Here is a 13,669-nt window from a genome sequence, read left to right on the forward strand (position 1 = left end):
CACTAGCAACACTACCATGGAAACCAGGCACACAATCTCTCCAAAGATTTGCCCCCACCAGCTGGTCCTCTGATTGGAGGATGGTAAACGCCACTCCAGTGACGTTGGTGTAGTTCTCCTTTGATATCATCTGAAGGACAGTATACAACTGTCAACTGCTGACCTACATGTTGCAGGTGCTAAGCACAGCAGGACACTACTTCACATTAGTGACAAATCTATTCAGAAAAAGTGCTAGGCCTACACATATAATGAATTGATTAATTGATTGATTTTCTTAACTTAATAAGCATGCCTTTCCCTAACCTTGTATCGAGGCTCAAAGAGAACCAGCTGGTGGAAGAGAATGTCCTTTCCGTTATAGAATTATAATTTGATCTCCCTTTATACCACTGCAACTGTTCATTAGAGGTTACCGCAGGTGAACATTAATAACCCAACTGACCTTTGACATGGCAGCTCCCAGCACCCCTCCTATTAACTGGCTGATAAGGTATGGCATGACCATGAACAGTTGCATGCCGCCACACAATTAGATGGTGAAGGGAGAGTTCAAATGGGACCCATTCAGTTGCATGAAAATGTTAGGTTCCAATTTTCAGAGTAAAAAACTAAACGGACCTTATGAAAGCTGAACAAAGTTTATTCTGCCCAAAGGATCAATACAGCTGCATTCAGACAAAAAGTTAACACATTCCAAGCTTAGTTGCACACACTACATACCTTCCTCCTATAACTTCTGGTGTAGACCCTTTAAACCTCAGCACTCCATCAGTGACATGAATAAGTATATTTCATACTCTCAGAACCCAACAAAAATAAAAGCCTGAACACTGATTTAGTTATTCAAATTAAATTATATTAAATTATTTCTGTCTATAACAAACTATTTTTCATACATACATTTTTTCAGAAAATTTCAATTCCAAAATATATTCCAATTTATATTTTGAGAGAACAAAAAATGGTTATCTGCACAGCATACCATTAGCTTCTGCAACCAAAGCTTCAAGTTGCAAGAAAAAGCCAGGTCAGTACAGGTGAGTCCTACGTGATCTGATCCATGCATGCCACCATGACGGCAACTGCCAGGCCATGGACCAGCGCCGGCTGTACCATGCCTGCAGACTCAACGTTCTCGATCACTGACACACACACGATGAAGACGAAGAACATGGTGCCCACCACCTCTGACAGGCAAGGCTGGATAATGCGCTCAAACATGTTGGGAGGCCGAATCCTTGGGAGACTTGGTGCCACTCATCAGAGTCGAGTCTCCCTCATCCAGCTCCATGTTCTCTACTCCCATTGCGTCTGTCTGGTCTGACTGGACCTCAAGAGTCTGACTGAGTGTCTGGGATACAAGTGAACAACTTATGATAGTGTCTTGAAATGTATAATCACTGGTGATATTGTCTTATTGCCCAACTGACAATAAACCTTGGATATTTGAGCCATATTCTAGTCAGCACTTTGATGTCTTTCTGACAGAGGCTGTTCATACAGGTTCAACAAAGGACCTCTTAGCCTGAAGTAAACTTCAATTGCTAAATTGGCAAAGCTAAGGCGAACAGAGTTTAGAAGTGTATTGATCAAGGGAATTTTAGCACTATCTCACAGTTAAATGCGAGGACATTGTCAAGGTTGTCTACTCACAATGTTTTCTATATTGACATGCACTACATGACGAAAAGTATTTGGACACCTGATCATCGAACATCTCATTACAAAATCATAGGCATTAATGTGGAGTTGGTTCCCCATTTGCTGCTAGAATTTCCACTAGATCTTGAAGCATTTGCTGCGGGGACTTGCTTCCATTAAGCCACAAAAGCATCAGTGAGGTTGGGCACAGATGTTGGGCGATTAGGCCTGGCTCGCAGTCGGCATTCCAATTCATCCCAAAGGTATTCGATGGGGTTGACGTCAGGGCTCTGTGAAGTTCTTCCACACCATTCTCGACAAACCATTTCTGTATGGACCTCGCTTTGTGCACTTTGGCATTGCCATGCTGAAACAGGAAAGAGCCTTCCCCAAACTGTTGCCACAAAGTTGGACGTACAGAATTGTCAAGAATGTCATTGTATGCTGTAGCGTTAACATTTCCCTTCACTGGAACTATGGGGCCTAGCCCAAACCATGAAAACACCCTTAGACCATTATTCATCCACCAAACTTTACAGTTGGCACTATTCATTCGCTCAGGTAGCATTGTTGGCAATGACAGAGGTCAAACGTTTTCTGTAAGCCTTCACAAGGTTTTCACACACTGTTGCTGGTATTTTGGTCCATTCCTCCATGCAGATCTCCTCTAGAGCAGTGATGTTTTGGGGCTGTTGCTGGGCAACACGGACTTTCAACTCTCTCCACTTTCTCATTTTGTCTGTCATAGTTGAAGTGTACCTATGATGAAAATTACAGGCCTCTCTCATCTTTTTAAGTGGGAGAACTTGCACAATTGGTGGCTGACGGTTGACTAAATACTTTTTTGCCCCACTGTACAGTACCAGTCAAAATGTGGACACACCAACTCATTCAAGGGTTTTTCTATTTTTAAAAACTATTTTCTACATTGTATAATACTAGTGAAGACATCAACACTATGAAATAACACACATGGAATCATGTAGTAACCAAAAAAGTGTTAAACAAATTTTATATTTGAGATTCTTCAAAGTAGCCACCCTTCGCCTTGATGACAGCTTTGCACACTCTTGGCATTCTCTCAACCAGCTTCATGAGGGATTCACCAGGAATGCATTTCAATTAACAGGTGTGCCTTGTTAAAAGTTCAGTTATGGAATTCCTTTCCTTCTTAACGCGTTTGAGCCAATCAGTTAAGTTGTGATAAGGTAGGGTTGGTATACAGAAGATAGCCCTATTTGGTAAAAGACCAAGTCCATATTATGTCAATAACAGCTCAAATAAGCAAAGAGAAAAAACAGTCCATCGTTACTTTAAGACATGAAGGTCAGTCAATCCGGAAAATGTCAAGAACCATCAAGCAATGTGATGAAACTGGCTCTCATGAGGACCGCCACAGGAAAGGAAGACCCAGAGTTACCTCTGCTGCAGAGGATAAGTTCATTAGAGTTACAAGCCTCAGAAATGGGCAATTACCTGCACCTCAGATTGCAGCCCAAATAAATGCTTCACAGAGTTCAAGTAACAAACACATCTCAACATCAACTGTTCAGAGGAGACTGCTTGAATCAGGTCTTCGTAGTCGAATTGCTGCAAAGAAACCACTACTAAAGGACACCAATAAGAGGAAGATACTTGCTTGGGCCAAGAAACATGAGCAATGGACATTAGACCAGTATAAACCTGTTCTTTACTCTGAGATTTTTGGTTCCAACCGTAGTGTCTTTGTGAGATGCAGACTAGGTAAACGGATGATCTCTACATGTGTGGTTCCCACCATGAAGCATGGAGGAGGGGGTGTGATGGTGTTGGGGTGGCTTTGCTGATGACACTGTCAGTGATTTATTTAGAATTCAAGACACACTTAACCAGCATGGCTATCACCGCATTCTGCAGTGATACGCCATCCCATCTGGTTTGCGCTTAGTGGGGACCATAATTTGTTTATCAACAGGACAATGACTCAAAACACACCTCCAGGCTGTGTAAGGGCTATTTGACCAGAAAGAAGAGTGACGGAATGCTGCATCAGATGACCTGGCCTCCACAATCACCCAACCTCAACCCAATTGAGATAGTTTGGGATGAGTTGGACAACAGAGTGAAGGAAAAGCAACCAACAAGTGCTCAGCATATGTAGGAACTCCTTCAAGACTGTTGGAAAAGCATTTCAGGTGACTACCTCATGAAGCTGGTTGAGAGAATTCCAAGAGTGTGCAAACCTGTCATCAAGGCAAAGGGTGGCTACTTTGAATAATTTGTATTTATTTAACACTTTTTTGGTTACTACATGATTCCATATGTGTTATTTCATAGTTTATGTCTTCACTGTTCTTCTACAATGTATAAAATAGTCAAAATAAAGAAAAACCCTTGAATGAATAGATGTTTCCAAACTTTTGACTGGTCCTGTGTATTTTATGTTTGAGACAATGTTAATGTCAGGGATGCATGGCAAATGTGAAAACATAAAAAATAAAAAAAATAGTTATTTTGTCAATAAATCTTGTCAATTTATGCTCTTTTGCACACCAGTATCACTACTTGCACATAATCATCTGCTCATCTATCACTCCCGTGTTAATCTGCTAAATTGTAATAACTTTGCTACTGTGGCCTATTGATTGCCTTACCTCCTCACGACATTTGCACACACTGTATATAGACTTTATTATTTTTCTATTATATGTTATTGACTGTACGCTTGTTTATTCCATGTGTTGTTGTTTGTGTCGCACTGCTTTGCTTTATCTTGACCAGGCCGCAGTTGTAAATGAGAACTTTTTCTCAACTAGCCTACCTGGTTAAATAAAGGTGAAATAAAAAAATACAAAATAATTTATGCATGCCAGTTGAAGTATGATTTAGAATTGATTTAATCAGTCAGTGAGTTCAATGTGTCTGTTGAGTTCAAAAAGTTATTACACCACCTATAGTGTAATAAAATAGTAAAAACGATTCATGTTTTCCATTAAAGACCTTTGAACCAAACATAAACAATGATTGATAGGTTGAATGGCCAGACGTGACCATAGGTTTGAATGTACTGTACTTATGCAAATTGTTTTTGTTATACAGTACAGTTCAAAACAATATGACGTGTACGACAAGATGTGAAATACAAAAGTTCTGCAAGCTATAAAGGAAAATAAAATATTTTGGAAGACAATGCCCTGTGTCTCCAAGATAACACTTTTACTTCAGAACAAGACGTGTCTTCTGGTCTCCAAACAACAACCTGTGTACAAAAATAGGAATTCAATGATAGTAAACAATACATGAATTACAATGCGATGACGCAATACTCTCCTACTGACTGTATAGAGTATGATGTATGACAGGCTGAAACAGTATGGAAATACTATGCCATTTTATTGCCTCTAAGGTCACAATCTATGGTAGCAGGGTAATACTATCTATAAATAGGTGAGTAATGAAGGCTAGGTGTGCTGTATCCTACCTGACCAAGCTGCCAGTGATAAGGGCCCCTGCAACCGGTCCCACCCAGTAGATCCAGTGGTACTCCCAGTAGTTAGCCATCACTGCAGGGCCAAACGCCCGCGCTGGGTTCATACACCCTCCAGACACTGACCCGCTAAAAGACCAATGGGACAAACACATCTGGTTTCTATATTGATCGAACAATGCATTACATCAGATCAATACACGTAGTTAGTAGAATGAATGGTTATCAGACAGGCAGTGATGTCATCAGGCAGGCAGTGATGTCAATGCCAATGTTCTCTTTATTTCTGCTGTGTCATTTCTTATTATTTTCGATAATGGCAAAGCAGGAATTGTTTTGAACCTGTTCTGCCGTGAACCCTTGTCATTTCAATACACCGTCTACCATGACAGGTCTCCATAGATTTGCTCAGCCCTTACCCAGCCAGTATATTAGCAGTCACAGTGAGCCCAATGTAAAGTGGGGCCAGTGGGGTACGGGTCCTGCCATTGACGGCCCCCATACAGACCACAAGGGACAGGAAGAGGGTCATGACCATCTCTGCTACAGCGGCACTGCCGATGTTGCCACTGGTTTTAACCACGTTGAATGCTCCCCCTGCTGCACTGTCATAGCTGATGATGGAGTAAACTGCCTGTGGAATATCACAACATCTGTACGATTAGATTGGGTTTTTATTGTTTTTTTATTAGGATTAGATTGTGGTTTTATTGGGATTAGATTGGGATTAGATTGAGATTCTATTGGGATTAGACTGGGGGTTAATTGAGATTATATTGGGGTTTTATTGGGATTAAATTTGGGTTTTATTGGGATTATATTGGGGTTTTATTGGTATTTTATTGGGATTAAATTGGGAATCTATTGGGATTCGACTGGAGTTTTATTGAGATTATATTGGAGTTTTATTGGGGTTTTATTGGGATTATATTGGGATTACATTGGGATTATATTGCCAGTTATTAATGTTCTTTGTTTGGATCCAAATTATTGTGATTTTTTTTAGACCTATTCTAATATCCAAGCTATTGACATTTTGATACCATGAAAACAGCATATGGAGACTGGTTCTCACATAAATTTGTTTGCTATCATTCAAATCAGTTTGATAGTTTGTTACTTGGTCTAGTTGCCAAACGTCAAATTAACTCAAATGCGTAGACCACGCAAAACTATGTGTGATGCAAGTGATTTGTTTAATGAACGAACATTCTCATGTTAAATACATCTATGATCATATGGAGCAACACTTGTGTGTACCTATCGTCATATTGCACTTGCTTTGCAACATGCGGTAGGAAATAACACAATAGTCACTCTGTAATAACTGCAAGGTGCTGTTAAAAGGGGAGACTGGGGGCGGTTCTCTCATCATGGGTTGGTTGAATACGGGAGACTGGGGCTGGTTCTCTCATCATGGGTTGGTTGAATACGGGAGACTGGGGCTGGTTCTCTCATCATGGGTTGGTTGAATATGGGAGACTGGGGCTGGTTCTCTCATCATGGGTTGGTTGAAGTAGGGAGACTTGGAGCTGGTTCTCTCAACATGGGTTGGTTGAAATAGGATGATGGTCTGGTTCTCATCATGGGTTTGTTGAAGTGGGGAGACTGGGGCTGGTTCTCTCATCATGGGTTGGTTGAATACGGTAGACAGGGGCTGGTTCTCATCATGGGTTGGTTGAATACGGGAGACTGGGAATGGTTCTCTCGTCATGGGTTGGTTGAATATGGGAGACTGGGGCTGGTTCTCTCATCATGGGTTGGTTGAATTTCTTGGTTGCATTTCTTAGCTGGGAGGAGCCCCAAATGGTTGCATTTCTTAGCTGCTATAAATGCTTGATTACACAGTTTCTTCTGATAACAGTCTCAAGTATCAACATTTCCAAGCAAACATAAACAGGGAGAAGGGAGAAATTGTAGACATGCTGAGATAAAATAACATACTTTGCCAGGATTCAGCCAGCCTTCAGAAGACCATAACATATTGAAACATGTCCCCTTTTGTGTTTTACCCGTGCAGCAGAGGAATGACATTTCTGAGTGCATGTAATTCAGTTTCACTGGAATATAGTATGTTCTATGGATGGTGTTAAACTGCAGTAATTAATGTCTGAGATTATATGAACATGACATGGCATTCAAACATATCTGTATCCATTCATCATCAATTACATCAGGTCTTTCTCACATTTTTGTTTGACATGTTTTGTGTCATACAGTTTGGAAATCAAGTTTTGAATGTTTGTCAGACTCCCTTAAAATAGTTTCAATCTTTGAAGTATCTGGCTTGTCCACGTTTTCTGCACAGAGAGAATAAAGTGTTGCATCTGCAAAAATTCACCACAGCTCCATCATTGGTCTTCCCTGGCTGCCTGACGCCATTTCTCAGCCTTGACGGACACATGCTCAGCGCGTGTAGCGGAGTACATCAAGATGTCATCAATATACACTACTACACCCTGCCCGTGCAGGTCCCTGAAAATCTCGTCTACAAAGGCTTGGAAGACTGATGTCACATTCATCAACCCGTACGGCATGACGAGATACTCATAGTGCCCAGAGCTGGTACTGAAAGCCGTATTCCACTCGTCTCCCTCTCGGATACGCGCTCCTGAGATCTAGTTTGCTGAAGAAGTGCGCCCTGTGCATTTTTAATTTACCTTTATTTAACCAGGCAAGTCAGTTAAGAACAGATTCTTATTTTCAATGACGGCCTAGGAACAGTGGGTTAACTGCCTGTTCAGGGGGAGAACGACAGATTTGTACCTTGTCAGCTCTAACCACTAGGCTACCCTGCCACCCCGCATTGACTCTATCGCTGTAGCTATGAGCGGTAGCGGGTAACTATACCTCACCGTGATCTGATTCAGACCCTGATAGTCAATACACGCAGACCCCCATCCTTCTTCTTCACAAAAAATAAACTTGAGGAGGCGGGTGAAGTGGAGGAGCGAATGTACCCCCGACGCAGGGATTTGGAGACATATGTTTCCATAGCCTCCATCTCTGCCTGTGAGAGGGGATACACATGACTCTTGGGATTCCCAGAATCCTCGATTCTCAGAGGAACCAACATGGCACTGACCGGCAGTGTGACCTCTGCAGCCACAGAAGGTGCACGAGTGGGAACCCCCTCCGGTCTCCCTGCGCACTGCCCCTCCCAGCTCCAGAGGTATCGGAGAGGGGGTGCGGGAGGATGGACCTACCAGACCCCGATCTGAGCCAGGTGGACGATGGCCAGATAAAGGTTCAACTGCAAAGGTTCAACTGCCCTCCCGTCGTACTCCTGGGGTAAGGAGAGACGGATTCAACTTGGTTCAGGCTGGAAAGGAGCGCTCAAGGAAGACCCCGGTTGGGCTGGTGGAGATGCTGGAAAAACTCCCTGTCTCTCCCAGCAGTCCATAGTTTTGACAACGCGATCCATGGCGGTGCTAAGTTGGCAAAGCATTGCTGCATGCTCCTGGAAGCGCTCCTCCATCTCAATGGCCGGGGTATACTTTCCTGCTGACTTCATAGTGTGGTCAGAGATTCTGTAATGTGGTGCGTGCTGGTGGCAGGGAAGTCAGGCGCAGGAGAATGAACTTGGTAAAAACTGAGCTGTTTAATAAACATCAAAAAACCTCAGAAAACCAAAGTATACAAAAATAACATAATAGGGTGCAAAACCCATCGCACACCAGAACAAATAACACACCTACATACAACAAACAATCTCTGACAAGGACGTGAGGGAAAACAGAGAGTTAAATACACAACATGTAATGAATGGTATTGGAACCAGGTGTGTAGGAAGACAAGACAAAACCAACGGAAAATGAAAAATGGATCAATGATAGCTAGGTTGGTGACGTCGACCGCCGAACACCACCCAAACAAGGAGAGTGTAATGAAGTTCTTCTGCTGTTTGAAGAGAGTCAGACCGAAATGCAGCGTGTAGGTTACTCATGACTTTTAATGAAGAAAATAGCGGTACATGAAATAACTGAAAATACGAAAACAACAAACGAGTGAAACTAATTACAGCCTATCTGGTGACTAACACAAAGACAGGTACAATCACCCACGAAATACAACGCGCACTCAGGCTGCCTAAATACGGTTCCCAATCCGAGACAACGAGAATCAGCTGACTCCAATTAGGAATCGCCTCAGGCAGCCAAGCCTAACTAGGCACACCCCTAATATACACACTCCCAATTAATACAACCCCAATACGAAATACAACATATAAACCCATGTCACACCCTGGCCTACCCAAACATATAACAAAACACAAGATACAATGACCAAGGCGTGACAGAGAGGGGCCGACTTCAGCGGAAGTCGTGACACTAAGATAGACTGCTGTCCTTTAGCTACTGTAAGTATACTCATCAATTCAAGTTGGAACTTTGGTCATTCACTGAATATACTGCAAAATTCACCTGAGCTCTGTAGACTTGTCTTACCTGGCTGTCTGACACCTGCTCGGACACCTGTCACCATCTGATCCTGCTAAGACAATATGAGAATAGTGTTGTGTACTGACTGTGCACCATTTAGTACACGGCAGGGTAGCCTAGTGGTTAGTGTGTTGGACTAGTAACCGAAAGGTTGCAAGTTCAAATCCCCGAGCTGACAAGGTACAAATCTGTCGTTCTGCCCCTGAACAGGCAGTTAACCCATTGATCCTAGGCCGTCAATGTTCTTAACTGACTTGCCAAGTTAAATAAAGGTTTTTAAAAAATGTAGGGCAGTTTATTACTGTGTTTATGTGAAAAGTAGGGGATTAGCTAGGGAAACTGACAGATCAATAACTAATTACATTGCTATACTGACTAATAAAAACTCACATTGCACTGAAAAAACATCAGAATATCGGTCTTCAATCGTTTGGCTGCTAGTTTCATCATTTGATTCAGGTCTAGTCTGATTGAGGCAAAAATAATAGCTAATGTTAGCCAACATTTGGCCAGCTCTCTCTCTAACGATACATCAACTGGCGAAAGCTAGCCAAGTTAATTTACTTCTGTTGAAACAGGACAAATCTAAGGCTACAAAACATTTCCAGACACACAACAGCTGTTAGATAATAATAGTAACCACCTCATATCGCTATCTGCCAGATAACTAGAGTCTAGAGCTGACCTGGTTGTGGTTAGTTAGCTACTAGCTAGCTGATTGATTCACCTCAGTCGAGAGGGGATGAAACATTATCTAACGTTACATGTCAGTTACACTAGTTAATATCTCAGCACTGGAAACAACCACTAGTTAACTTTTTTTCCCACAAGGTTAAACAGCAGTTACATCAGTCAAATAAAGAGTAGACAGTTTTGCTCTGCTTGCTTTAACAACTCTGAGAAAAAGCTCAACACACTGACAGCAGCTGCCTCTGTTCAACTCTCCAACCAGCCTTCCAGAAGCTTTGCCTTTTACAGATCCTGTCTGCACGCTTTGTGGTGTCTGCATGATCCTAAATCCAACTGACTGAAATCTCCAAAAAGCCTACCCGACCACTCTGAGGCATCCGCAAAGGTCCTAAAGAATTGCATTATTTGGTATCACATTGCAATGATAGGGGGGGGCACAAAAGTGTAATTTCAGAATGTAGGGGGGACATGACCCCCCTGTCCAAAGTGAAAGTAGCCTTTATGCTAAATTGGGAGTGATTATATAACAAATTCTACCTACAAGGTTTAAGCTGTTGAATTGTGTTATGAATATTGTTCTATCAAAATCAATATGACTATTTCTAAGAATGTAGGCTAAATGTCTTCATTTCCAACGGACAGTGTGTTTAATGAATAATAACTCCAATAGGAGGAGGCCCATTTCTTCCCCAAGACCTATCTGACTAATCTCCACTCCATGGTGAAGGAAGTTTCTGATTAACTCCACCTTTCTTTGTTTTTTCTGAAATCCATACTTTTTCCAAAAAATTTAAGGAAATACCACCGACTTGTTGAGATTCAATTGGCACATGCTCATTTACGCTGAGTTGCCATTGTAGAGCAACAGCAATGAGCAAACAGTCTGTGGTTGTATTTGATTCTTGTTTTTAGAAAAAGTATTCATTTCAGCAAACAAAGTAACGCAACTACAGAGGACAAACAGGTATAAGGTAAACATTTCATAAGTACATTTTAAAAAGTATTGACCTTGGGCGAAACGATGTAGTAGGAGCTGAATTCCACAAAGCCTGGTCTCTGCTCCATTCCATTGGTGGAGTTCATCATAAACTTCCTTCATCATGGAGTGGAGTTTAGTCAGCTACCCAAGACCCTGCTTTCTTGTTTAAAATAGGTTCTTATGATATAGATATACCGTTGTTGAGAAATATACACAGTAAGAAGTGTGACAACCAGTCCCAGTCTCCCCTGCAGCTCCACAGGATGTGCTCATAAATGCACTGCTACTCACAAAATATTTCAGACCTATCAAGTTTTGACATTGCGTCAAACAAACAACACTGCGGGCCTCTGGTTATTTTTATCTGTTTGGCCCTTACTGCATTCTCACCTGCAGTGAAGCACACCACATACAAATGGAATCAGACAGACTGTACTTTTGAGCGAACCACAGCGGTTGTTTGGTGTGCACTGCGGTTCATATTTACTCCTGTCCAAAAAAAAACGAATTTAGGGGGTAATCACTCCAGAGTAAAAAAAATCCCCCTCTCTAAACAAACTTGATGTGAAAAGCCCCCTTACCTTTGCCAATCCAGCCCCAGTCATCCCCCCCACTATCTGTGAGAGTATATATGGCCCCAGTAGGATGACGTCCAGTCCTCCACTGACGCACACACTCACAGACACAGCTGGGTTGAAGTGGCCACCACTGCATTCAGACAGAATAACATGTTTAGTACTTGCTACTGATACTCATGCATTAGGAAAATCACACTGATAAAAGAGATTAATATACTTGTTATAACTACAGCCCTACCGATATGTTTTTTGTGGTCCGATACTGATTCTGATTTTTTTGGGGGGGAGAAAACTTACTAAACTTACATAAATATGCGATATATGTGCCGATATACTGTTTTACAGCGGGGAATTAAAAAGTGTAATTTTCCGCACTGAATTATCATAAATTGGCATCCAAAAGAGTAATTGTCCAATAAATATGCTTCAAATGTTGATTTCATACATTGTAACAATAATGACACATCATAAGAATGGCCACAAGCGTTCAGATCAGCATGAGATTCCCTTTTCATCCTATTTATTGAATATCCGTTATTGGTTGAGTTATCAGCCGATAATACCGATATATTGGTCAGACTCCAGTTATAGTAAATCTCAAGTTATGAGAACATGACAAAAACATTCTGACCTCAGAGTGAGATGTTACCAGGTGCCAACATGTCCTTACCTGATCTCTCCCAGTACAGCGATAACAATCGCCAGTGCCAGCCCATGAGCCAGAGCGGGCTGGATGCTCCCTGGAACGCCGGCATTCTCAATAACAGAGCCGCATCCCACGAAGATGAAGAGAGTGCACCCTAACACCTCAGCCAAGCACGGCTGGATAAATCTCTCAAAGGTGGTGACTATATTCCTGGAGTTGACTACCCCTGAACCTGGCCCTGAGTCCCCAGTGTCAGTCCCAGCCACGGTGAAGAGCTCCGTCTTTGACTCTATCACAGACATATTGCTGACTACTGCTGCTCAGTGTGTCACTTACACCTGCTCTGTCAACTGGTCAGCCAGAGTGTGACACATGCACTGATAAGAGTGCAGACAGGACCGTCACATCAGGGTGGTCTCGGGAAATGCATGGGAGTATCGCCACAACGCCACCTCCCTTTGCTATGATAGCATGTTTTGACACACATTCCCATATGTCCATAGTATTTAGCTGTAGCGGAAGTGGCTATTGTAGTGCATGACAGACTGATGATGGAATGCCTTACCAGTCCTCCGTGCTATACAATGTATGAAATACATTTTTTTGGAGCTCCCTTGTCCCCATACTCCATAGTAGTTGCCACACCAGATTGCCTTGTGATCCCAGATGTCAGGGCACTTTTAGGGAGATATGGTGTGAACTCAGGAAAAGTTGGAAATAAATCTTTATTTTCACACATTGTATAGCCCGTACTAACTGGTAAGTAGGGTTGGATGGTATCCATATTTTCATATCGTCATACCGTCTTAACTCATCCCGGGATTAATGGTATTATCATTTTAGTACACAAGGGGGGCGCTAAAAACGCAAAAAGCCCATTGGGTGTCTATTACCAGTATAATAACAAAATTAGCACAAGTAATTGCGAATTGCCATAGAGGCTGCTAGCTAAATATGCTAACGAGCGCAAATGAAAATAAACTAATTGCAAGGTCAGGCAATCCATCTGTGACAATGTGACAGGTGAAATGAAGAACACAATCTGCTTTATCTCCTAAGGTATTGCACAAGTTGACTGCAGGTATTTACTTAAAAAGTATCTACAAATATTAATATTTATTGAAAACCGTTTCCAAATACCCCTGTATACGGTATACTGCTCGAGCCTACTGGTAAGGCCATTCCGGATTATAGATTTGCTATCAGTGATGGGAAAAGTTTAAT

General features: G+C 42.0%; 1 protein-coding gene across 1 annotated transcript; it reads right to left on the bottom strand.

The window, feature by feature from the left end:
* Positions 1-4,425: 4,425 nt before the first annotated feature.
* On the bottom strand, positions 4,426-12,844 carry LOC124038550 (aquaporin-8-like). The gene is made up of 5 exons (XM_046354566.1): positions 12,470-12,844; positions 11,803-11,929; positions 5,530-5,744; positions 5,105-5,239; positions 4,426-4,882 (listed from the first exon to the last, which is right to left on the bottom strand). Exons 1-5 carry the CDS (start codon positions 12,745-12,747, stop codon positions 4,840-4,842), a joined length of 798 nt encoding a protein of 265 aa, XP_046210522.1. The 5' UTR covers positions 12,748-12,844; the 3' UTR covers positions 4,426-4,839.
* Between the last annotated feature and the right edge of the window lie 825 nt (positions 12,845-13,669).

This window comes from Oncorhynchus gorbuscha, linkage group LG06 (assembly GCF_021184085.1).
Source record: "Oncorhynchus gorbuscha isolate QuinsamMale2020 ecotype Even-year linkage group LG06, OgorEven_v1.0, whole genome shotgun sequence".
Lineage (NCBI taxonomy): Eukaryota > Metazoa > Chordata > Actinopteri > Salmoniformes > Salmonidae > Oncorhynchus > Oncorhynchus gorbuscha.

Bases quoted from the DNA above. Each gene is read 5' to 3' on its own strand.
- LOC124038550 (XM_046354566.1), bottom strand. From the start codon at position 12,747: ATGTCTGTGATAGAGTCAAAGACGGAGCTCTTCACCGTGGCTGGGACT. The intron at 5,745-11,802 runs GTAAGGGGGCTT...GATATTCCACAG, and splicing joins CTGGGGCTGGATTGGCAAAG to GCAGTTTACTCCATCATCAG. The intron at 5,240-5,529 runs GTAAGGGCTGAG...TTGGTCTTTTAG, and splicing joins ACTGCTAATATACTGGCTGG to CGGGTCAGTGTCTGGAGGGT.